Source organism: Apus apus, chromosome 1 (assembly GCF_020740795.1).
Source record: "Apus apus isolate bApuApu2 chromosome 1, bApuApu2.pri.cur, whole genome shotgun sequence".
In the NCBI taxonomy this organism is placed as follows: domain Eukaryota; kingdom Metazoa; phylum Chordata; class Aves; order Apodiformes; family Apodidae; genus Apus; species Apus apus.
Genome location: NC_067282.1, coordinates 155,105,978 through 155,129,551, shown reverse-complemented (window position 1 = coordinate 155,129,551; position 23,574 = coordinate 155,105,978). Strand labels below are relative to the sequence as shown.

General features: G+C 44.7%; 1 protein-coding gene across 1 annotated transcript in view; it reads right to left on the bottom strand.

Annotated features, from left to right (window-relative positions):
• The window catches only part of GRIN2B (glutamate ionotropic receptor NMDA type subunit 2B), a 169,785-nt gene extending 153,460 nt beyond the window's left edge, over nucleotides 1-16,325 (bottom strand). The window contains exon 1 of the mRNA XM_051620353.1: nucleotides 16,131-16,325. Coding sequence (XP_051476313.1) covers nucleotides 16,131-16,325 — 195 coding nt within the window. The remainder of the gene's footprint in view (nucleotides 1-16,130) is intronic.
• Nucleotides 16,326-23,574: the final 7,249 nt, after the last annotated feature.

Sequence of the window (23,574 nt, the reverse complement as noted above, 5' to 3'; positions counted from 1 at the left end):
ATAGATTCCTAAGTTCAAAGACATAAATTGATTATCACAACAAGATCCTTGTCATCTCATGTCTAACCTACTTGTGTCAGCTTGTTTCCCTATCCAATTTATTCATCAAACAGCAGGAAAACATTTGGCCAAAAGGATTCCTTGATAGCAGGGATGCATGCAGCATGGAGGAGGAAAGGACATGCTTCTGCACTGTGCTGGTTTGGCTTGGAGGTTTTTTGGTAGTGGGGGAGGGGCCCCAGGAATTACTCCAGTAAGAAGCTGAGAAGCTTCCCCTGCTCAACCAAGGAGCCAGAGAGACAACAGATGTGCCTCTGTGATTAACATATGAAAGAAATTAGATAAGACCTGAGCAGGGCAAGCAGTTAGGAAAAGCTGAGCTGGAGAGGCAGAGCAGTGCCAGTGGTTGGTGACAAAGAAAGGGAAGAAGGTGCTCAAGCAGAAGTTTCCCTGCAACCTATGGTGACATGGCAGCTGTCCCCCTGGCAGTCATGAAGGAGTGCGGTGGAACATTCCCTGAAGGCACCAGGAGGGGTGGTCTTGGATTTCCTGCCAGTGGACTCTGATTATGCAGCTTTGGCAGACCCTGGTACCAGGGGAGTTGGCTGTTCCCGAAGCAGCCCGTGACTCTGTGGGAAGCCCAGGCTGGAGCAGCTCCAGACCTCGTGGAAAGAACTCATGAAGGAGAGGTTGGTGGAGGACTCTCTCCCATGGGAGGGACCCTGTGGGGAAGCAGGGAAGGACTGTAAGGAATCCTTCTTCCTGAGGAGGAAGGAGCAGCAGGAACCACCAGCCTGTGAACTGACTCTAAACCCCATCCCCTGTCCCCCTGTGCCGCTGGGGGGAGGACGGAGAGAAACCGGGAACAAAGTGATTTGGGCCCAGGAAGAAGGGAGGGGTGGGGGTAACATATGCAAGCCCTGCTCTGGGTGTTGTCTGTGTCCTGTGTTGATTAGTGTGAAATTATTATTTTTCCCCACGTTGAGTCTGTTTTGCCTGGGACCTTAATTGGTGAAGAATCCTCCTTGTCCTTTGTCTCGACCCATGAGCTTCTAGTTGGCCTTTGTCCTCCCCATCCAGGAGTGTGTGTGAGAGGGGGAGTTGAGAGAGTGGCTGAGTGAGCAGCCACGTGGCTGGTTCCTTATTCTTGTGTTAGGCCCAAACCACATCATGCACAGGCCCAGTTATACAGCAACAAAGCCACACATCCTCCACATGCTGTTACCCATTCCCATGCAAAACCACTTCTCCCTGGCCACAGAAACCCAAACACATCAAGCAAGAACATCCTTTTCCTAGCATTACAGTCTAGACTAGACCAGGAGAGAGGGAAATGGAAAAAAAAAAAAACCCTCACTCCTATACTACCAAACAAAAAAGCCAGCAATGTACGATTTGAGAGATTTGTGTATTTTATAGCAGCAGCACAGCAGGAGCTGCTGGCTGGTTACTGGCACTGTAGAAGCACAAAATGCTTCCCCACAGTTTGTGTTGTATATTACCGAGTATTAGTACAGGTATGTCTCAAGACATAGAGCAACACACTGCTGGACCAGTACAGTGACCAGTGAGCGACACTGTCTGACAGAAATGTGTCCCTAAGCACATCAGGAGACAAATACTGCTCACAACCTCCATTTCTTCTCCCAGTGGTCAGTATCACAGCATGCTTTTGACAGACCATTTTGCCTCTGGTGAGAAAGCTCCCAGTCACAGCTTCAGTTTATAACAATTAAGCAGATGAAACTTAAAATCCACATGTGCACATAAAATCTTCCAAGGGAGCTCAGGCAAGGGCAGGAAAATCATGCAGAGAGAACGGCTGTGACAATCCATGGTGAAGATGAGTCCCGTGGCCTCATGCCGGGACATGGAGACAGCGAAGGTTAACAGTATCATGGCTCATTGGGGGAGAATGGACCATGGGCATGATGAACAGCACAGCCCAGTGAGGTCTCCAGCCATTCCGTAAATGAAGCCATTCCACCATCTGTAGGCAAGCACACTTTGCAATTAAACATTTTGCATGAAGACCTAATTAATGGAGCACAAAGTGACTTATTAAATCTAAATTAAGGAACAAACTGACTAGCAAAAAAATAAAATAAAATAGGATCTCTAGCCAGGTAATGGCTGTATCAAACATTTGGATGTGCCCAGAGCCCAGCAAAACTCACAGGGCAGATTCTAAATAAGCAAAAGTTTACCAGAAGATAATAAGAGACTTTAAATCAAAAGAGAGGGAAGGCAAATGAGTTTGAGGAGTTTGTCAGATGAGCAAAAGTACCAGAAACATAAAGCTGCTTCATCCTCTGTCCAGTTGCTCCTTATCTCCTTCCAGTTCAGCAGTGCTGTCTCTTGCAAGTATGCACATACTCCAGAACTTTGTCAGTCCCACTGTAAATTATTTCAGTGTTCAGACTGCAATCACTGGAAATTATCAGCCCATAGAGTCAAGGAGGACTCCCTGATCAGAGACATGTCCAAAGTTTGCTGTGCACTTCCCTGCCCTGAATTTAATTTCATTATGCCTTTCTGATCTTCCCTTTGTTCCGCTCCCTGAGATTTCAGCCCCTCCTCTAGATCTATTTTCACTTTCAGGTTGGCTCCTCCTCATCCCACCCAAGGCACTCCATGGTTAGAGCATGCCCTGATCAGTGCCACTTGAGGAACCCAAACCACCTCAGTTTGCTGTAGCCTTAGCACAAGGCTAAGAATAACGACAGACAGAAAAACTCAGCCAGCTCAAAGGCAGAAAAAAAAAGTGGGGCAGAAAACAGATGTCTGCTTGTCAGTTACAAGAAAAAACTGAGGTGCAATTCATATTTTAAGCGCAATTTTTAAGTCCCTGCATTGAAAATATAGTTAAAGATATGTGCCCCTCCTCTTCCACAGAGGATACTAATGGAATAATCCAATTACTGCTGCTCTCATCAAGCTAATTTCTTTCCTCACGAGGCCTGCTTTTGGATAGAAATAAACTAAATCTCTGAGCCACGTTCTCCTTCAAAAGTTAACTGATAAGAGCACAGGACACTGAGCCCATTCATGACTTATCTCTCACTTGCTACAGCTCTCCAAGCCATGGCAGTGCAGTTGCCTGAGTCACAGGGCTCACACACGTATGCACCCAGCACAAGTGTGAACTCAACGTCCAGCCCTGAGCGACGGCGCCACTCGTGTTCCCTGCTCCTCGGTGCACGTCGCGGAGCGAGTGGGACTGCGCTGTGGTGAGTCAGAGTGAGTCACCGTGGGTGCGCAGCGGGGAGGGCGAGCACGCTGCCAGCAGGTTTGGGACACCATGCACGGGTCACTGGTGCAGAGATCACAGCTCCCACGATGATCCGACACAGGGCTCTGACTCCATTCTGTGTGCATTTTTAACTTGTCTTCCTTAGGAAAGGAGGCTCTGGCAAACCTGGCGTGTGTTTGTGTGTATACAAGTCAAGCTTCATGGTAATTCTCAAACTGCTGGCCAGGTGCCACATGATTTGACAAAGGAGCAGAGGCCTCAAGGAAAACTAAATTCTTACAGTGCTGTACAAAATACAGCCCACAATTGCATGCAGTCACAAACCCTTTGTCTGGCCCCACAGCAGTGTGTGTGATTCACCCACTCACAATCAAAGACTCACTAGGCAATCAAACAAACTTCAACCTGACTGGGCAGCATGCCTGTAGTGGGCAACCCCTATCACCTCTCTTTTGCCCAGCCAGAGGGTATAAAAAACACAGGAGAAATTGGGAGAAAAGCAATAGGAGACCTGGGGGAAATGGGATTGCTGCAGGGAGAAGGTGTAGCCAGCTCTTGAAAAACTGAAGCCACTATAGGCACACTCACATTTGGGGCTGGACATCTAATTGAAACAGGGCAGTAGGTGAAGAAATTAGATCTTTATAATGCCCCCAGGCCTCAACACTGGGGGAAGGATGAGCTTGGCTCCTCTCAAATCTCTTCATCCAGCTCAGGTTCTCTCCTCTGCGGACTCTCTGGTGTCTACTAAGGGCTGAGCTCACATTAGAGACTTAATATATAATTCAGTTAAAGAGTCAATTAACCATGAGATGTGAATCCACTGAAAACAGGATTCATTCATTTGAGAGCGGACAAAATTACTTGTTCCATTGCCCTTCCACTCACTCTGTCTTCTCAACAAGCTGTTTCAATGTCAGGTCATAAAATTCACTTTCAATTGTGCCAGATAGGGGGTGGGGGAAAAGAAGGGAAAAAAAGCCAAAAGCCTCTAGTGTGGATTGCAAAAGCAACTAGGGACTCCGGGTGTCCATCCAGAGATGAATGTGAGAGGCCCAGCTTTCAGGAGGTGGAGATGACCAGTACTGTTTCAAATTTGGGCTGTCTTAACCTGCCTCACGTTGAATGTCGAGGAAAAACAAAAAGGTAACTATAATCACTGTTCACAGTCAAAACACTTTCACCTACTTTTGCAATTGCCATTGCTTCCTGGGAGGTGGGAAGAGCCCATTCAGATACCAGGTGTCCTGCGCCTGGCAGCCTGGCAGGCAGTGCTGGGTGGAAAAGGCACTCCACTCTACCAGCCCAAATGCCACCTGTTCCCAGCCCTCCCACCACCCACCTAGCCCTGCCGTGCCGAGGAACAGGCTGAGCCTGGCCCACAGCCCAGGCCGTGAAGGAGCCCAGATGGAGCCAGGCAACTTGGAGACACAGAAGGCAAGCAATTCTGAAAGACACTCTCTCCATACACTGTTCTCTGACAAACACACCATTATCCGGTAAGAGCCTCTCTTTCCACCTCCCAAGCGACTGTCTCCTTTGTTAAGAATCCAATGACCATTCCTTTTTATTTGCAGCACCTTCAGAAAAGGATCATCTTCTGTAAGTTTCTCCTGAGCTCACTAGGTGGTCTGTAGGGCTTTTAACTGTCTCTAATAGGTAACTAAAAGGTATCTGTAACCATCGTCTCAGTGCATCCCCTGAAGGAAAGCACGTACTCTCCTCTCTCAACCTCCTTCCACACTGCACCAGCAACAGGGGATTGGCTGCTCCCCACAAGCCTTCATGAACTGGAAGTGATCAAAACACCATATTCCCAAGGAGGTAAGTTTCAGCAAGAGGAGGCCATCCTCTTCGGAGGGAAACCTAATGTATATAAAGAGGGTCAGAGCTACACATGACCACTTACAATGAAGAACATTTCTGGCAATAGTAATTTTACCTCACACTCAGCCCCACGCAGGGTGTGTGAACCCTGTGATGTGGTAGGCTTCAATAGAAGTTGAGACAATTAATCCCTCCCAGATCTCTGACCTTTGATAAATGTGAAGAGCTGGTTAATGCAACACACTGGACACCAAAAACTCAACTCAAGTGGGTTTGTTGGAGGGAGCCCTGTCAGCCAGGAGCCACAAACCCTCACCACACACTAATCCTCACAGGCAGCTTCACCCCAGCTGAGGTGACACTACACATCATCGCTGGCCAGGTCCCCATGGGCTCAGCAGTCTTGTCCCTTAGCCTGAGGGGAGTAACCAGTGATGTGCAAAAGCTATCACAAACCTTTCCCCAAGCTTTACCTTCCCTTACCTACTCATCCGTGATGTAGTATAGAGAACACTAGATTGTGTTTGGCTGCAGTGAGAGGATCACCAGCTTGTCAAGCTGGTAATGTCGAGAACAGTATTAAGTAAGTAATTAAATCATTTATGTAATCACTCTCACACAGCTACAAATAATGTAAGCCCACACGTTCTCTCTGGAAGCCACAATAGGGAGAGAAGAAAGGGCGAGGGATGCAAATGAAAAAATAATAATAATAACACTTAACATTTATACAGCACACTACATTTTCAAAGCATAGTGCAAACAATAATTAAGAAATGGGTAGAGTGACAGACAGGAGAGGATGAGAGGAAAGGAAGCAGAAGAAGCAAGAGGAGGGGAAAGGAGGCAGGTGTGGAGCAGGACTGGAGACCTAGCAAAGCTGGCAGCCTGATAAGCCACACTGTGTGGCTCTTCAGCCCTCACTTCTGTACTGCTGCAGCCAGCCAGGGGGAAAGGACACAGCTCTGCCTCCACCAAAAGTGAGCAGCAAAGCAAGGATCCAAGCAGGAGACAGGACAAGGTACACCTGGAGGGGTCAGCATCTCCATCACAGAGCATCCTCCTAATGGCTTCTGTCCATCCTCTCCTGTGCGGAGGCCTGGTGGTGACCACTCTGGCCCCAAGCTGGCAGCTGGGGGAGGCTGCAGAGGGCTCACCTCCTTCTCCCAGGACCTTTACCCTCTCCTCTTCAGGACTGAGGCTTGGGCACAGGGCATGCTGGCTAACACAGGCCATGGCTAAGGCAGCCCCAGGCATATTTTAGGAGACCACTTGGCCTCTTCCAGGGGGAAGTACCGACTTCCCCCCCAAAGAGCCACTTCTGACTGTCTTTGAGGGTCAGTGCAGAGCAGGGAGGGAATATTTCTGTCTGACCAGACAAGGAGACAGTGCTCACAGGGAAAGCATTGTTTCACAATCCCACTGTCCTGTGCCTTGCCTCAGCCCAGGCCCACTCTTCTCATCCAGTTTCCACCTGACATCTTCCCGCAGCTGTTCATACCCCATGTCCTGTTTGCTCAGCAGTTCTGCCACCCACTGCTCTCAAGCTCTTGTTCTCATGGCAAGTCAGGCAGTATCTCCTGGGCAGGCACATCTCCTCCTCTTCCCTCTCCACTTTTTCCTCTTCCTCATCTCCCGCTTCCCACCTTTGCCCAGCCCCATCCTCCTCTCCTTCTTTCAGGATGTTTTCCAGATGCTCCTCCTTCCCATTGACTTATGACACCCTCCGTGTCCCACCACCTCACCCATGCTTCAGCCCAGATCCCCTACTGCACAGTGCACTTCTCCCAGCTGGATCCCACTGGGACCCCACAGAAGAGCCTTCTGCCCTAGCATGGCCGGTGCAGCCCCCAGGTCCAAGTACAGTTTTGAAGCACAGCTTGCAAGGTCAAGATCTCTTGGAGAGACATGTAGCAGACATGTAAAGAGACTCTGCTGCGTCTATACGGTTTCTCATGCTTATAACAAGGCCAAACTTGGGCAACCTATGCAGTGGTAGCAAAAGACTATTTCTGTTTAAAAGTCCTCCCCTGCAAGACACCCTTTCAAGCCCTGGTCCCCTGCTGTGAGGGCCACTGGTGGTCAGGCAGAACCTTAGAAGGAAAACGTGCCAGCTCTTGCAACATGGATGAATCACGTATCTTCCTGTGCCGTATTTTCAGGAAGAGCTGTTTTATTTTCCAAATAAATAGCGAAATAAATCAATCAGCTTGAGGCATACACCTGGCACAGGAAACTTTGCTCAAACAGTCATAGTCTGGCAAAGGTACAGGAAACCCCCAAGAGGATCTTATAATGGGGAATGCTGGGCAAGCTTACAATAGACAGTACTATCAGCCCTGCATACAATATGCTTTCCTGCCTGCCGCAGCTATTCAACCACCTCTAATGGGGGTTACAGCCTCTCCTCCTGGAGGCCAGATTTTCATATTAAGCATTGTATTTACTTCAGCTAGAAAAATCCATTAATTGCTCCCTACCAATTAGGTAGCCTTTGCCTTTTGTAAAGCTCAAAGTACTTTACAAAAGCATTGTTACGGTCTTCTTTCAAAGGGCAAACTGCTGTAGACAGAAGTTGAACAACTGTCTTGAAGTCATGTTTTATAGCAGAGCTGCAGTGAGGGCTCAGGTCCACCAGACCTGCTTGATTCTGTTGGAACCCTTTAGATGAGTCCTCCTCACTATGTGTGCCTGACTTAAAACTCTTCATGTCCTTCATTCCTTCTTCCCCCTTCCTCTGAAACATATATTTATTGCTTTTATCAGGAACCTCATAAACACAGAGCTAGAAGCTCTTGCCAAAGCACAGAGAAAATTCCCTCAACAGAGCCTTTTGGGTATTTTACTTTTCAGTCACCCTCAGAACTTACTTCAAACAAGCCCTCTCTTTTTCTCTTCCCCTCCTCCACCACAATCCTAGATTCAGGAGTTTTCCTGTCTGTCTCTCATCTTGTTTATCCTCTTTCTCCTCCACTCTAGATATATAACATATTCTCCAGCACGTAGTTCAGTCCTGCTTGGAAACAGCTAAAGCAACATGGTTTCCACACTCTTCCACAAGCTGACTGAAGCACAGCCTCATAAAACTCAGTGCCTGAACTTTTTTCTTGATACACACACATCATTTAATATTATCATTTAACTTACCATAATATATCATTTAATATATTTTCTCAACTTTATCCTGTTTCTCCTACTTCTACTTCTGGCAGCTACACCAAGTATTATTTCTTCTAATCTTAGTCTACCTCTATTCACCATGTATATAAATCATACCCTGACTTGTTGTTCAGCCAACCTACAATACAAACATGTAGCTGTTTCAGTCTTTTTTCCTATATCACTTCCTCCAGACCCTTAACAGTGCCACAGACCACAAATATATAATTTTTTATAGGCTGTTTTTGGGGTTTTTTTTTCCAGCCTGTGTATATGTAATTCCCTTAACTTCCTTCATAATCCATCCCCTCCAAACTTGGTTAATGAGGCAAATAAAAGAGAAAGAGAATAAGAGATTCCCTGGAAAGAATTGTTTCTATCTGTCCCGCGGTTACTAAAGAATGACATGCAGATCTAAAGCAGCAGCATCAGGCAATTTCACACTCCATGTTTTCAATTTCGTTTTGAGGCCAGTTTAGAGTAGGGACAAATTTGAGTGTAATTAATTTAGATTTTGTGAGACAAGTAACCGCTTGGGGTTGTAATAAAGGACTGCCTGCTCCAGAATGAAGAAACTAATCTCCTTGTCCGGCTGGGGATGGCACAAATTGATTTAATACTTCTGTGTTAGGTTTTTTGTTTTGAAGAAAGGGGTTACAATAATTATTATAAATAACTATGGGTCAGATCTCATCAAGCTCCCAGATTTTCTTCAGATAAGTGCTTAGAGTTGTGGAGATCTACCCAAACATCATCAGTGTAAAAGTCAAGGTCAGAAACCTGGCAAAAAAATAACTTTTTCACAAAAGCCCTATTACTTGTAAGCGCCAAGCTCAGTAGAAATCAACCTTCTCCTTACTGATTTTTCAATACTTCTATTTCCAGGTAGACAACGACAACAGCGCCTTTAAGCATTAGTAGGAAAAAGGTTAATTCAACTTCTCTTTCCCTCAGGTAGGTTGCAGCAATAGTGTTCAGAGCCAGGCAAGGAAAGGTCTTCTGTCACTCAAAAGAAAACATCACTACAACAGAAGTAAACTAACACTCAATACTCGTGGAAGAAGAATTCTATGACCTAAAATAAAGTATGTTATAAATAGCTACAAAAGGCTGATGTAAAGGAATCAAACTTCAGTTTTGCTTGATGTTTGTTGTCTGGGACAACTCCTGCCAACAGAAGGCAACCACACCTTCGTGTAGGCTTCTCCTTCATCATCCTACCCCTGCCCCAGCACTGTCACTGCCCAAAAGCACTCTCGAGCACCTCAGCGGGGTGTGAGAGTCACCAGGCTCTCTCCAGGTTTTCCCTTCCCCAAGCCTTCAACACTCAAGCAAAGATGGTACCTTCAGGCTGCAGTTGTCCAAGGCTCTGCATTTCCAAGGCTCAAGGCAGATATGAAGTGCATCCCATAGAAATGATTAGGGAGGGGAAAAGTGATGGGGATATTTCAGGGAAAGTTACATTTCCATAAGCTTTAAAAAAAAAAATAAATTAAAGGCATTTTTATTGCTTTTTTTTTTTTTAAGTGACACCAAAAAAAAAAACACCCAACCTCAAACTCCACATTATTGTCTTACGACTCTTGAAAATAATACAACAAAAAAAGTGAAAATCTTGAAATTGAGTTCTTCCCAAGTAAGTGGGAGATAAATTTGAGGGAAATGTTAAAAATTAATCAGCAGACTATTTTAATAGGATATTTGATAAAAGAAGCAATAAATTTCTTTGAAAAGTAATTTTTTTTCATTTAAATAATATTGACAAGTGCACTTGCACTCTTGTTTAGAAAGTGAGAGTTAATATTGAAGGATTTAATGGCCCGGGGGAGAGGTTAAAGCTCTTAAAAGTTAATTTCCAGGTTTCCTAATATCTGAGGGATTTTAAGTGTTGTAATTTATTTGTAAAGCAATAACAGTTGTTCTAGGGAAATTCTCAGGCATTAATTACACTCCACCAAAGTATGCTACTTATATTCTCTTTCTTTATATGAAAAAACATAACTCTATATGGACAGATTAGGCACAGATGTAAACACAAATTACAGCTCCACCTGGCCTGTTATTATATGTGTACACTCAGGGGAAAAACAACATTGGCATACAATGCTGGCTGTTATTCTCTATATGTCTGTGACCTACCTTTCTTTTCCCTCCCCAACTTTCGCAGCAGACTCCTAGTTTGAGAACACGTTATTTAGTTCATTATTTGTGAGCTGCACAGAGCTTTTGTCTGGCAGCAGAAGGAAACAAAGCACTAAAAGTGAAAGAAGTGTATTCATAATATCCTCAATAAAATTATTAAAATCTTGACAGGAAACTGCTGGTTTTTTATTTTATTTTTTGAGATCACTAGGTTAGTCCAGGGAACATTTATATTATCACTAAAATGCAGTTTCAGAGAAATAAAAATGCTTTGTGAAATTTCATGAACTGCATACAATTTTGCTTTGGAGAGGAAAAAAAAAAAAAGGATAGAAATCTTCTAATAGCATTGAACTATACTCCTCCAATGTTTGCAGACCAAAATATATCTTTTCTTTTTCCCCTTTCTAAGCAGTATTTTGTTTGGAATTTTTTTCACTTCAGTTCATAAAAGCCATTCAAAGGGAATAACTTTTGATATTTTTACTGAATTTCCTTCACACAAGGGCTCTAAGAATTTCAGACATCATCCCTAATGGAAATGAAACAAATTCACATTGAAAAAATGAGGTTTGCATTCCCCATGCATCTCTATTATTTAACCTTTGGAAACCTGAGAGTGAAAGTGCTTTCATTTTAATTACAGATGTTCTGCTTTTAGCAGCACTGTCCCAGTGTCTTTGACTTTGTCCTGGTTTCAATGTGTATCTAGGTGCTCAGCTTATCCAACTAGTTTTGGTTCCCCTGTACCTACAGCATCATTTTGCTCCCCTCTGACCAGCAACTAATTTTCTTCCCTGGTGCTCTACACCTATTGTCCAAGCTTGAACTTGCTCCCCACCAAAATACCAGAGAATACCACTGCTGCTGCAGAATGGCCCAAGCATGGAGCAATCACAGCAATCTTCAACATTGAAAAAGACAACATGTGTCAGAAAACTTGATAGACAATACAAAAGAAAGGGAACATTGATTTATGAAGTGAGGATGGAAAGGCAGAGAAGAAATTCCAGCTTTGGCGTGAAAGGGAAAAAAAGAGCAAGGTCGTGGAGGGAATAGCAGAAAAGTCAGCTCTGTGCTGGGTGAGCAAAGGAAGGAGATTCTGGCCTATAAAGGATCATGGATTCTAGATTTCAGGTTAGTTTCATGGAGCTTTTATACAGATTTTATTATGGGCACAGCCCAATTTAACAGATCATTTTTTCTTACCATTTTATTTCCAGTATTAAGGCCACCCTGCAAGGGCAAGCCCTGGAGAAAATAGCAAGGGATGCAGAGACAGAGGAGAATGATTTTCAGCTGGGAAAACATAATTGTCCTCTTCTTCCAATATTTTTCCTGGGTGCTGCCTGTGTACCATTGAGTTACTGTAAAGCTGCACAGGACAAGAAGCTTTGGCAAAATAATGTGACTGTGGGGAAAATAGCCAGGGACAGTTCCACCAGAATTGATGGTCACTAGCTGTGCTGTAAGAGAACTCGAGGCATTTTCTGCTCTTACCTTTTCTGCTTTTATAGATGTACATTGTTGTAGTTGTTTTTTCCTTTTCTGTGACTGTTTCTCTACCTCCTAGTCCTAGGCAGAGGTAATAGCAAGTAATATGAAAATCTAATGAAAATATAAGCCCAGCCCAGATTTCCAGTCTCAGGTCTGCAAACACAAGATACTGGTTTGTGTGCTTATCTGAACTGAAGTCTGGCTTGCAGCCTTGAAGGTTTCTTTCCACCATCTCCTAACACAGAGCATCCTCATCTGTCAGCTATTTTCACACTGTGAAAGGCTTGAATTTCTGCTTCCAAAACAACTAGGGAGAAAGGAGAAATCCTTTTAAATACTGGAATGGGAGCAAATATGCTCACCAGTCATGAGTGCATTGCAGTCTTCTGGACAATGCAAACTAACGCTTAACATCAGGCAAGACAAAACTATAAAAAGAAAGGTCAGTGCAGCAACTTCAGGCAAAGTGAAGAGACCAAAGAGCTTCAACAAGCAAAGGTTTTGGGTCATATGAATCTACCATTGGTGGCATTATTCTCTCCATCTCATCTATTCCAGATTAAACACTGATCAGCAGTGACCCATGCTATTCCCTTTCTCATCAGAGGTCCAGGCAAGATGCTGCTATTATCCCAGTCCCTTTTCAAGGTGTCAGCACCAAAACAAGGATTAGGCACTTTCTTATAGGGCTGAAACAAGTCACCCCACAGCTGCAGCTTGCTTCTCTAGGAGGAGCTACCACAGGGGCTATTGCACCTCCTCAACAATCATTCCCAGGACACCCAGTCCTGACAAAATGACTGCTGCAGTTCCCACTGTTTGGCATCGCCGCTGGCACACTCATCGAAGACTAAAGGGACCAAACCAGCTACGACAAGACTTTCCCTTGGCAAAGTGGTCTCTTAGCTCAAGTGAGGCACATCGAGTGCCTGTGCATCACCATTTTCCTGGAATTAAAACTTGGATCGTGGTGTGCACACAGATTCACTGGTCATTTCCTTCTGATACCAAATTAGGCAGAGATTAAACATAACACCTTGTTACAGCTAAACAGGTGGGATTAAAGACATGAGCACACAGGAGCAAAACAGCAAAAACATATGCAAGTGACTACATACTTCTTTTTCAGAGGCAAATGGCAAAACACTGGGAAAACAAGAAGATATAAACAATATCTACAAAATTGTTTCAAATGAAATATTAAAGAGCATGAATTTGAATAAAACCATCAGGAAATCCAGATGCTACACTTTCAGCAACGTAACTCTACCTGCTACACTATACCAAGGGCAAGATTCATGGCATTTAACTTGAGACCCAAGCAAGTCAGGATACAGCCTTCTTCACTAAGCAGTAGCGAGACAGTGACTATCCCTCAAGCACTTCACTGCACCCTGAGGTGGGTGGGGTGAACTGTCTGCAGGTAGTGCTTCCTTCCCCACTGATTGTAACTATGCCTAGACCCCCAGCTGGCAGGTAGCAAACTTCCAGGTGCATGTTAACTGAGATGAAGCCAACCAATAGTGCACATTATACACACACACATATACAGGAGGAAAGAAAATTCAGGCTTGAAATCCCCTCTTTTTTTTCTGCCTGCCTTTTTGTGTCTCAATTTACCAGCTTCACAGTATACTACAAAGTCCTTTTTACACATGGACCCGAATTTCCTCCCAGACACACTTATTGAACCCTCATTGAAGGTGAAAAAGTATTTCACATGCTACTCCAGGGAACGTGATTGAACTGAGGATATTTTCTGCATTGACCTCCAGAAACGAGGGGTTTATCTGTCACACCCAGGCATTAGTGGTTTGTAGTGTTCTTTAGATTTGCATTGGCACTACTGATCACAAATGCACAGGGAGCATAACGAAGCTGTAAGTGTAGGTCTGAACCTGTGAAATGCTGAGTGAGTTCAATCACAGCTGACTGCTGGAGGTGTTGAGGGGATGCTGAAATAAGTGAGCCACTCTTGCAGGATCAATCCCCAGCCACACAACTCATCTGCAAAGAACATGACTAAGAGTCACTAAAAGCAAAGCCTCTGTCAAGGCCCTCTGTGGAAAATAGATCGTTTAAGGACTTACCAGGCTGACTTCAGTATTTTTAGTAGAATATCAATGTATTTACTCTCTACCATGTTTTAATTCAATTCTTCAAATAAATATTATCCAATAAAGATTATGCACCTGTGAATCAAAAGCTGTAAAGGTCAGCCTTTGTCAATTTATGTTTAAAAGAAATTTCTTAAAACTGCAGATCTTTGTGTGTAACTTGCTTCTCCTGTCTGCAAAACTACAAAAAAAGAAAAGAGGAAGTTTGATAAAACAGAAGTCTCCATTCATAACACTTCCACCTTTGACCTCCCTGTGGGCTGCCTGCCAGAATGCTCTTTAGAAGCAAGTCAGTGGGGTGTACAGGGCAGTCGCAGGAGATGTTGCCTTCCCAAGGAGAGGCTAGAGATAGGCAGGAAGAAAAATCTTTGCAGAGTTCAACAGGCCAAATTCCTTTTTGAATTACAGCAGCGTAAATCTGATCTAATTCTGCCAAAGGCAACAGGGCTATGCTGGATTTACACTGCAGGAATCTGAAATCAGAATTTGGCCTGCCATGTTCAAAGTCACAAGGACCTTTTCCCACTGCTTAGGAGGTCTGGCATCAGTAACACACTTGTTCAAAAAGAATGTAAAATGCCACTGTGTGAAATGCAGCACTCAAGTAGTGCTTCAGACCTGTTTCACACAGCAATCGATGACCATGCAACGTAGCAGGCAGAAGAGCATCAAGATGCAGCATTGTTGCCTGACTGTCCTCCAAGACAGAAAAGCATCATTGTGGGTGGAATGGGGACTTTGTTATGTGTGCAGCTACTCAAGTAGAGAGAGAAAAAAAATGCCTGTGATTATTTTTTCCATGACAGCTTTAGTTCAAAGGCTGATACAAGAAAATAACACTGCATATTAACTGTATGTTGTTTGGCTGGTCAGGGTGAGAAAATAATTCACTATTAATTTATTCCCATCTACTCTGCTATGATAGCTTGCACTGGACAATTTATTCACAAGATAAATAAAAAAATAAAGTGCCTGGATTTCTCAGCCCACTAGATCTTTTTCTGAGGAAAAGCTGCCACAGAGGCCAGCTTAATTCTCCCCCTTCATTCAATTAGACCCGATTCTGCCTAGTTAAATGCTTCAGATTCACTTAAGAGTGACCTGTAAAATAAAAAGGCCGTCAGCTTGCATCCCTGTTTACTTCTTTGTGATGCATGAAGTGTGGTTAAGGGGGTCTTCTCAATAAAGGCATTGGCCCTGACTGTCTGGCACCAAGCCTGCAGGGAAACAGGCAGCCCACTTCTCTTGGATATTCCCACTGGCCCACAGCAGCCCAGAGGCCACTGTTAGCCACACCAGCTGGCCAAATGCACACTCAGGCATGAATTTCTGAGTTCCCTGTTGCTCCCAGGGGCAAGATTTCTATCAAGTTCAGCTGCAAAGCACAGAGGCTCCTCTAAGCTGAGGAGCTGGCCAAAGATGCTGCTCTCTGTACAACTCGCCCTGTTCATAAGCAGCAGTGGGAAGGCTTGTTGGTGTAGTAATTCCCCAGAAGACTGTCTGGAGCCTGGGAAAACAGTGAAATGTCATCGATATGAAGGAATAAAGTAGTGCAGTGGAGAGAAGAAGGACTTAGCCGGTTCAGACTGGTTAGTTGCTTTAGCTAACACCTATTTAACTTCAGGAGCTAATGAACACTTCTGAGAGAGGATGGCTTTATTAAAGATTCAATTATTTTCCAATTAAGATGTCAGAGCTGTATTAAACATCCCTGAAAATACCACAATGTTCTCCAGCTGCATGCAAGAAAAACCCAAGCTAGCATTCTTGGCTCTTCTAAGGTAAAACACAGGCAAAAATAAAACCTTTAAAAAAAATTTAAAATCACAGTTGTCAGGGGCTCTTTACCCTTCCCAAGGGAGAAGAAAGGGGCTGATTTTTTTGCAGCTCTCTTCTACCTGTTCCTTTCCCTCCTCACTTTTTCTCTGTTGCAGATAATTCCACATGATTAATAGGCTCTTCTCAGTAGTGCTACACACAGTTATCTCTTTTAATCTCTCTTTGAATCTGAGAGTCTCTAATCCCCCAACCCTTCGGCCCCAAGAGACTACACCTGAGGATCACAGAATAAGGTAATTTCTTTCTGTTTTAAGTTTCGATCTGCAGGTCTACGATAGAAGGAAGCTGAAATTTACCTTATCTGCCATGATCATAGAGGAGCCTCCATGGATGCCCAGGATGGGAGTGAGGGTCTGGGCAGAGATGAAGTCCAGGATCTGGGCAATGGCTTCCTGGTCTGTGTCATCAGCAAATACCACCCCTTGAATCTTCCGGTCTGACATGAGGTCACAGATGCGGGTGATGATGCTCTTGGGATCTGTCTCGTTCATGGCCACCAGCTCCACCCGAGGCACCACTGAGAGGTGGTGGAAGTCATCTTTCTCGTGAGCATCTTTGATGGCCACTTCGTCTGAGGTCCCCACCAGGATGACCGCAATGCCAATGCTCGGGTGGCTTTTCTGGGCATGGGCCCCACTTCCTGTTGTCACGAGGACTGCCAGCACCAGCCAAAACCTTGGAGAGTAGCACTCTGCCCTGGGCCTCATCTTTGGCTCTTACACTCCCTGAGCAAGGAAGAAAAAAAAAAAAAAAAAAGGAAAGGGGAAAAGGGAAAATTATTAATTGACAAGTCAATCACATACTTGGCCTTCAAGGCAGATCCATTGATATTCCTCTGCCTATAGCTCTCCTTCCACCAATCCTTCTTGCCCAATGCCCAGCCCTTTGGCCACACTCTGTTAAAGTTAGGGAGGTCAGACCAGTCCAGCCTCTACTTCAGAGACTGGAGTAATTTCAGAGAATACCTGTCAGCAGAAGATGGGATCATGTCATGTCTCAGTTCCAACATCTCTCTGAGACCCAAGTCAAAAGCATTGTCCTCTGGTGGCTGATCATCTGTCTTCGCGAAACTAATTGCTTATGTCAAGCCCATGTCAGAGTGTTCACCCTCAACACAATGGAATTACTGGTGCTTTTAATCAGCTTGGCCTTCTGTTGGATGTATAGGCAAGGAGACTGAAGGGACAAGGCAGATAAAAACTACCTTCTACTTACTCAGCACAAACCCTCCAGAATAAAGCGAGGACAAATGGACAAGGCCATTGGATGTATATGTACATGTGTATCCATTGCATACAACCTTCCTACCACCAGGACACACATAGATCCAGTCTGTAGCACAGGCAGCCACAAATTTTTCATCCATAGAAAGTTCATTTATTTTTAAAAAGCCAGGAATACAAAATTTCCCCATGGTTGTGGCCAAAACTGGATCACAGTAGTGTGGGAAAGACATTCTCTCCAAGCCCAGTAGACTGCTATTTTTGCCCAGCAGGAGAACAGACCTACAGAGCTTACAGAGGTTCACCCTCAGCTACTACAGCTAGGGATATTACACCAATCTTTTCGCTGAACATGTCCACTTTATTTTGTAATCATAACAGTAGAAATGGAAAAACCCAATGAGGTCAACTTTCCAGCCCCTGCCTGAGAGGGGCTGTTCCCTGTGGGATTGTTCCTAGCTCTTTCTCTATTCAGTCTTGTTTTAATAATAGTTCACATTTCAGCAGCACTTTTCATCCCCAAAGCACTTTACAAACACTTATGAACTAGTCCCTGCAGCACCTATGCAGTGTAAATATCAGAACCTTCCAGGTCTGGGGACAAAAACAGCAGCATCCTCCTGGCTGCCCAACCTCCCAGTGGGAGGCAGCACTTCTTGGTGTGCCCACTCAGAGCCATGCTGCTATCCCAAGGAGATTTCAGTCATTTCAAACTAAAGAAGACTTTCTCTTAGCACAAAAGGTCCTGCTCAGCTACCCATGTCCATAATTCTGCTCTTCAGCAGCTCTTCTCAGGCACACTGAGAATAAAGACACCAGTCCTTCACTTCTTTGGACCTACCTTCCTGGTCTTGAGGGTCCAAGAATGGGACATTGTGAGGGACCAGCCCTCTGGACCTACTTTGGGAAATGGTATCAAAACCCCATTGTAGCCCCTGCTCATATGCATCCCAAAAGGCCTGCCTGGGAGGATGGAGACTGCAGTAATGGCCTGCATACGCCTCGGGCCTGCAGAGATGAGATAACGACAATTGAGGGCGGAGGGGGCGGAGGTCCACTCCAGCTGCTCACACATGTATGGCTCAATCACACAGTACTCGTGAAATCAAGATTCTAGGCCTATAAAAAAGGGGGCTGCAATGGTGGGCTTGGGGAGTTTCATCTACACTGACCATTGACACCGACCGTCCCCCATTGGCTGGACCAATAACGCTGGGTCCAGGAGCGGTGATTTTCCTGTCCTCTTTATCTCTCTTTCACTCTCATCTTCCCAGCCTCCCCTTCCTCTCACCTTTTTCTTCTCATCCCCTTTTCCTTACTTAATGTATATATGCGAGTGGTTTTGTTTAGGTTGTTCAATATTAACTCCTACTAGTGTAATAGAGGTGTTATTTGTTATAAACAGACCTTGTGTGTCACTGCACCTTAATCTGATCAAGGGGCATCGGACAGTTGAGCTTTTACTCAGACCGTCATACATTTACTCTCTCTGGGAAAAGACCAGGTCTGAGAGAAGGATTTTGGGCCCAGCTGCACCTGGGCTCCTCCCTGAAGGAAGTCTAGAAAGCAAGGGGGTTCAGTCGTAATCTCCCTGGGATGCCCAGTCTGAGTTGTGACACATACAGGACTGGATCCAGCTGCACCTGGGCTCCTCTACTGCAGCAGGACTTTAGAAAGCAAGGAGGTCCAGTTCTAACCTTCCTGAGTTATTACATCTGGGCCGTGTCAGACACTTCCATACTGTTCACTGCTATACATGCGTCTATCAAATGAACAGAAAGCCATGGCAGCAGGGACAAGGCAGGAAAGGTTGGGGAATCTGGAATTCCACAAAACAGCCCTACCTGGCACCAGTCATCCAGAGAGAGAGGGTGCATCTTGCTCTGCCCAGGAGAAAACCTAGGCTCAGCAGGTGTTCCCTCATTGCTATGCCTAGCAGAGAGAACGTAATCTGCATTGATTTTACTGGATAAATAAGCAGATAATAAAATAGATAATAAATATGCACCAGAGGAACCAAATCCATTTAGGAGGCTGAAAGGGACCATGGGTGTGAAGCACCAATCGATTCTAAATTCTCTGACGGATCCATTTTCTGAGAGATGCTCACAAGGAGAACCAAGAGACTTTGAGAGTTTGGCAAAATGAACAGCTAACTTCATTCCGGCAGGACTGTTATCCTCCAATTACGAGTCACTAAATTAGATTCCTTCACAGTGAAATTCAGTCCCCACTCCTGCAATGCTTTATTAACTTTAATGCATTCTATACGCTCTCTGTCTCTCACCCTGTTGCTCACTCACTTTAATGCTATATTTGTTCTCTTTAAAATATGTCTCCTGTGATCCCTCTTCATAGTTTCACACAGTATATTACACTTGATTAGGCAATGGCTTGCTGTGATGCCCAGGGAACAGAGCACAGTTTTTTTCCAGCCCTTCTCCCACCAGCAATACTTTAGAGGCCTTCCAATCCAGGATTTGGATAACGGTGATGCAGGAACTGTGCAGGCGATTGTTTGCCTTCACACCCAAGCACAGACTTCCGCCACTTGGAAAAACACTGGCTAAGAAACCCTTTTCCTTCTCTTCACCCGCATCAAAGCCAATAAATCTTTAGCATCTACCTCCAAACAGCAGAAAAGAGCTCAGATCCTGAAGAACACTTAGGTGCCAACCTGCTAGGCATCTAGCTCATGAGCTATGCACCCAAAGGAGATTTTTCCATTCAGCACAAGATAATGGGTTTCCTTGTACAGTGCCAGACCCTCAGGCTTTGGCCAGATATGCAGGGAGCAGCTGAGACTAGGGAGACACTAGTGTGATGAGGAGGTTGTCAGTGCCTCCAAAGGCAATCTGGTATCTCTAGTTTGGTTCTTCAGCCACAAGCCCATCCCCTGGTTCAAGCAAAGCAATGCTTAGGTATCCTGTGTTGTACTATGCAAAACACTTTTCCCTCCACCTCTTGCTCACACGTAACACTTCTGTCATGCTCACAATGTGTTTCAGGTGTTCCATGGGCAGTCTGCACAGAAGGGGCCAGTGTCCTTCTGTGAGAGAATGGCAGGTGCCAGGTCCAGGCTGGGACCCAGGAATGTGATAAAGCAGTGGAACCCCAGTAATACCCCAGTGGAACCCCAGTTGCAGCACCCCATTAGCTGAGGAGTGGCCCTCCGCCACTCAACCCAGTACACTGCCACAAGGCAGCAGCAGGTTGACAACACAAAGATGACGTGTTCAAAGACCGCAGCTGAAGTGCTCATGGTGCTTACAGACCCTTCCTACTCTCCTTTGAGGTGACTTTTATTCACAAGCAGTAGCCACTACCCACACTCCACATGCAAGTGCTGGCTGTTGGAGAAAGGGACAGATGTCCCAGCGTCTCTTTCCTCCTCTGCTCTGGCTCACTACAAGCCGCTTTGGAAGGTGCGCTAGTAGAGGAGAGGCAGAGGTGAACCAGCACAGGCTTATCATCAGATTAAGATGACCTATTGTGAAAATGTGTTTCTGCATACACAGCAGCAAGTTTTATCCATTAATTTCTACACTGTTTAGATGCAAAAGTTCCAGGCGCCCAACCGAGGAAGCACTGGAGGCAAGCATGCAGACCTCTTCCTGAGTGGTGTTCTTTTTTTCCAGTGAATATTTGCAAATGCACATGGAGAAATTCACAAGCATTTGCCCTTAGTTGTTTCAAGTAACTTTAACATGCCTAGAGTTTAATTTCACCAGTCAAGGACGATTTTTAAAATATGTCAGTATATTTTATTACATGGTATTTTACACTTGCAGGCTTTTCTTTTGGTGATGGTGTGAGGCAACACAGTGTTTTGGAATCTTTTCTGTGATTTTGCCACTCCAAAACAATTTAAGATATTTATTAAATATCTATATTTAGGTATAAATATGCCTGTAAAACCATGATATCCCTATAACATAATTTTACTTACCAATAAAACATATCCACCAGTGTAGAAGAATGCAGCATCTACTTAGTGCTGCAGAGCACTGTTACACAATCACTGTTAAAATGGGAGGGGAAAGCTAACTTCTCCAACTGAAAATGCAAGAGGAATGTAGGTAGTCAGACAGTCATTATTCAGACTGGAATTTGGCCAGGACCAAAGGTTAGATTGCTTAAAAATATCAAGAGAACCTTATTTGACACTGCATTTTTATGTGGATCAGATCTAAGGTAAGTATTAATAGAAAATTACTAGGCTGCACAGGCAAAATACAGCTCAGCACTTAAAGATATTCCTGGACAATATTTCAGAATACGGAAAGTACACAAATAGGTCACTATGCATTTAACCAGCCTAACAGTAAATAAAGTACTACTCAGGCAGTGTACAGCAAAGCTAAACAATCCTCAGGTCAGATAAAGAAAGGCAGAACATGGGCTGGACCCAGGAATTTGGGGGCAGTTTGGTTGCATGCCAGTAGAGTCGTACCTCCTTCTGCTGCTTCTGTTCCAATGTGGCAGCCTTGCACAATAGCCCCTTGGGAGGGTATTTGCAGGGCCCCAAAACTCCATCACCAAGCTCAAGACAGCAAGAGGAAAGGAAGTCCTGTAACACTGCAGTTGCAGACAAAAAGATGTGTTGAAAGCAGCTTTCAGGAAGAAAAGCAGAGGAAGACAATGTTAGGAACAGGAGGTTGAGCAGCATGCACTAGCCACCACCAAAGGGAAGTCTGCAGGGACATCGGCTCTGTACCAGAGGAAGAAGAGCATTACCCACGTCCAGCCTCCCCTGCCTGTACTTCCCTGGAGGGCCATAGGGAAGTTCATGTCCCAGTGCTTTCTGTGCTGTGCTTATTGGGAGCTCTGATGAGGTCCCAGCACTGGTTAGAAGACTTCAAGCCACAGAATCTGAATTCAACAAGCTAATTTTGCACCAACTGCGATGCTAAATCCCAGCCTTACTCTCATCCCTGACCCCTAAACCAGTTCCAGGACTTATCACCACCCTCAGCCCCATTATTACCTACAGACAGATGTTACCTGCCAGACCCAGCATTAGCCATCAGTGTTACCATATACTTTGGCATTTGCTTGTATTTGACAGCATCTTAATTCACACTGGCTTCATTTCTCAGACAGTTTGAGCAGTATCAGACAATTAATCAAAAAACAGTCCTTGTGTTTCAGGCCTTCGCTGAGGATAGGAAAAAATCCCTCTCACCTGTGAGATACTCTACAAAGCTGGAAGGTGCTTTGTGCCTGGTATCCAAAACACCACCAGGCAATAGCAAGTGCACTAGAAGAAGCAGTAGTGAAGTTAACATAGCCCTAGACATGCTACTGGACTGTCTGGCAAGAATATACCTGTATGTCCAGACCAAAGAAGAACACTATTTCTGTATTTACCAACTGCAGAAGGCTGGTGTCTGTTTAATCTTTCTGTCTACTACCTGCCTTACAGGTAAACTGCAAGAGCTAAGAAGACCCGTGCAGAGAAAGGGACAGGACTGATCACAACCACACAAACTGCTGTTCCTAAGGGCTGGGGTTAATGCTGTAAATCACACCATAAATTATGCCCAAGTTTCTCCGGCTCTGTTTTTTTGGCAACCCAATTTCAGCTTAGGATAGCTTCCTATTCTCAAGGTTATTTCCATTTCCCCAACCCAGACACATTGCATACTGTATATCTTTGAAGACGGTCCAACTGCTTTAACCTTGCCCTACCACATCTTCAACCCAGGCTATTTGTACATTGACAACACTTGCACTGCTCTTCCCCATATTACTGCTTACCAGGCAAGGTGACATAAGTGCCCATAAATCTTCTTCTGGCTCACAGCCCTGTTGGTCCAGGAATTTTGTAAACAGAGAAAAAGAAAAGAGGGATGGATCTGGGGTACGATGGATGTGTCTTGGAAGCACCTGCACACTTCAGGTGCTGATAAGCAGAATGAATGATGCTGCAGAAAAATCTCCATACACTCAGAGCAGGAAGATGGCAGAGACTACAGACATCAGAAAGTGTTGTGCACAGTGATGAAGGCAAGAACAATCCAGCACCTGGACCAAAATGGTTCATTACAGTGACTGAGTAAACACACACCGCCCATCCCCCAGCAGCATTTCAGTAGTTTTAGATTAAAACTGGTGCACTTTAGTTTACTTTAACTAGCTTTGAGCATGACTTATATTCTCATTCTGATATATAAACATTCCCATACAGTGGTAGCAACATTTCTCCAAGGTGTTTTGGTCAGGTCTTCTTTCTGCTCTTCACAACCACTCCCTCTCCAACACATACCTTTGTCCTTGCCTGTAATGCCCCACAGACTCATTCCACCTCACATAAAACGTTGATTCTTTTATCTTATTTCTCCCAAGTCAGCCATTTTCTTTTGGGTAATGGATCACACACCCCCAGCCAAAGCCTTCAAGGACCTTAGAGCTCTCTCGTCACCTCACAGTTAAGTTTTCTTTCCATGGACAGTGGGAGGAAAGCAGCACATATGCTTACTTCTTTATTTATTTTCTTTCAAGCTGTTCTTTCTTT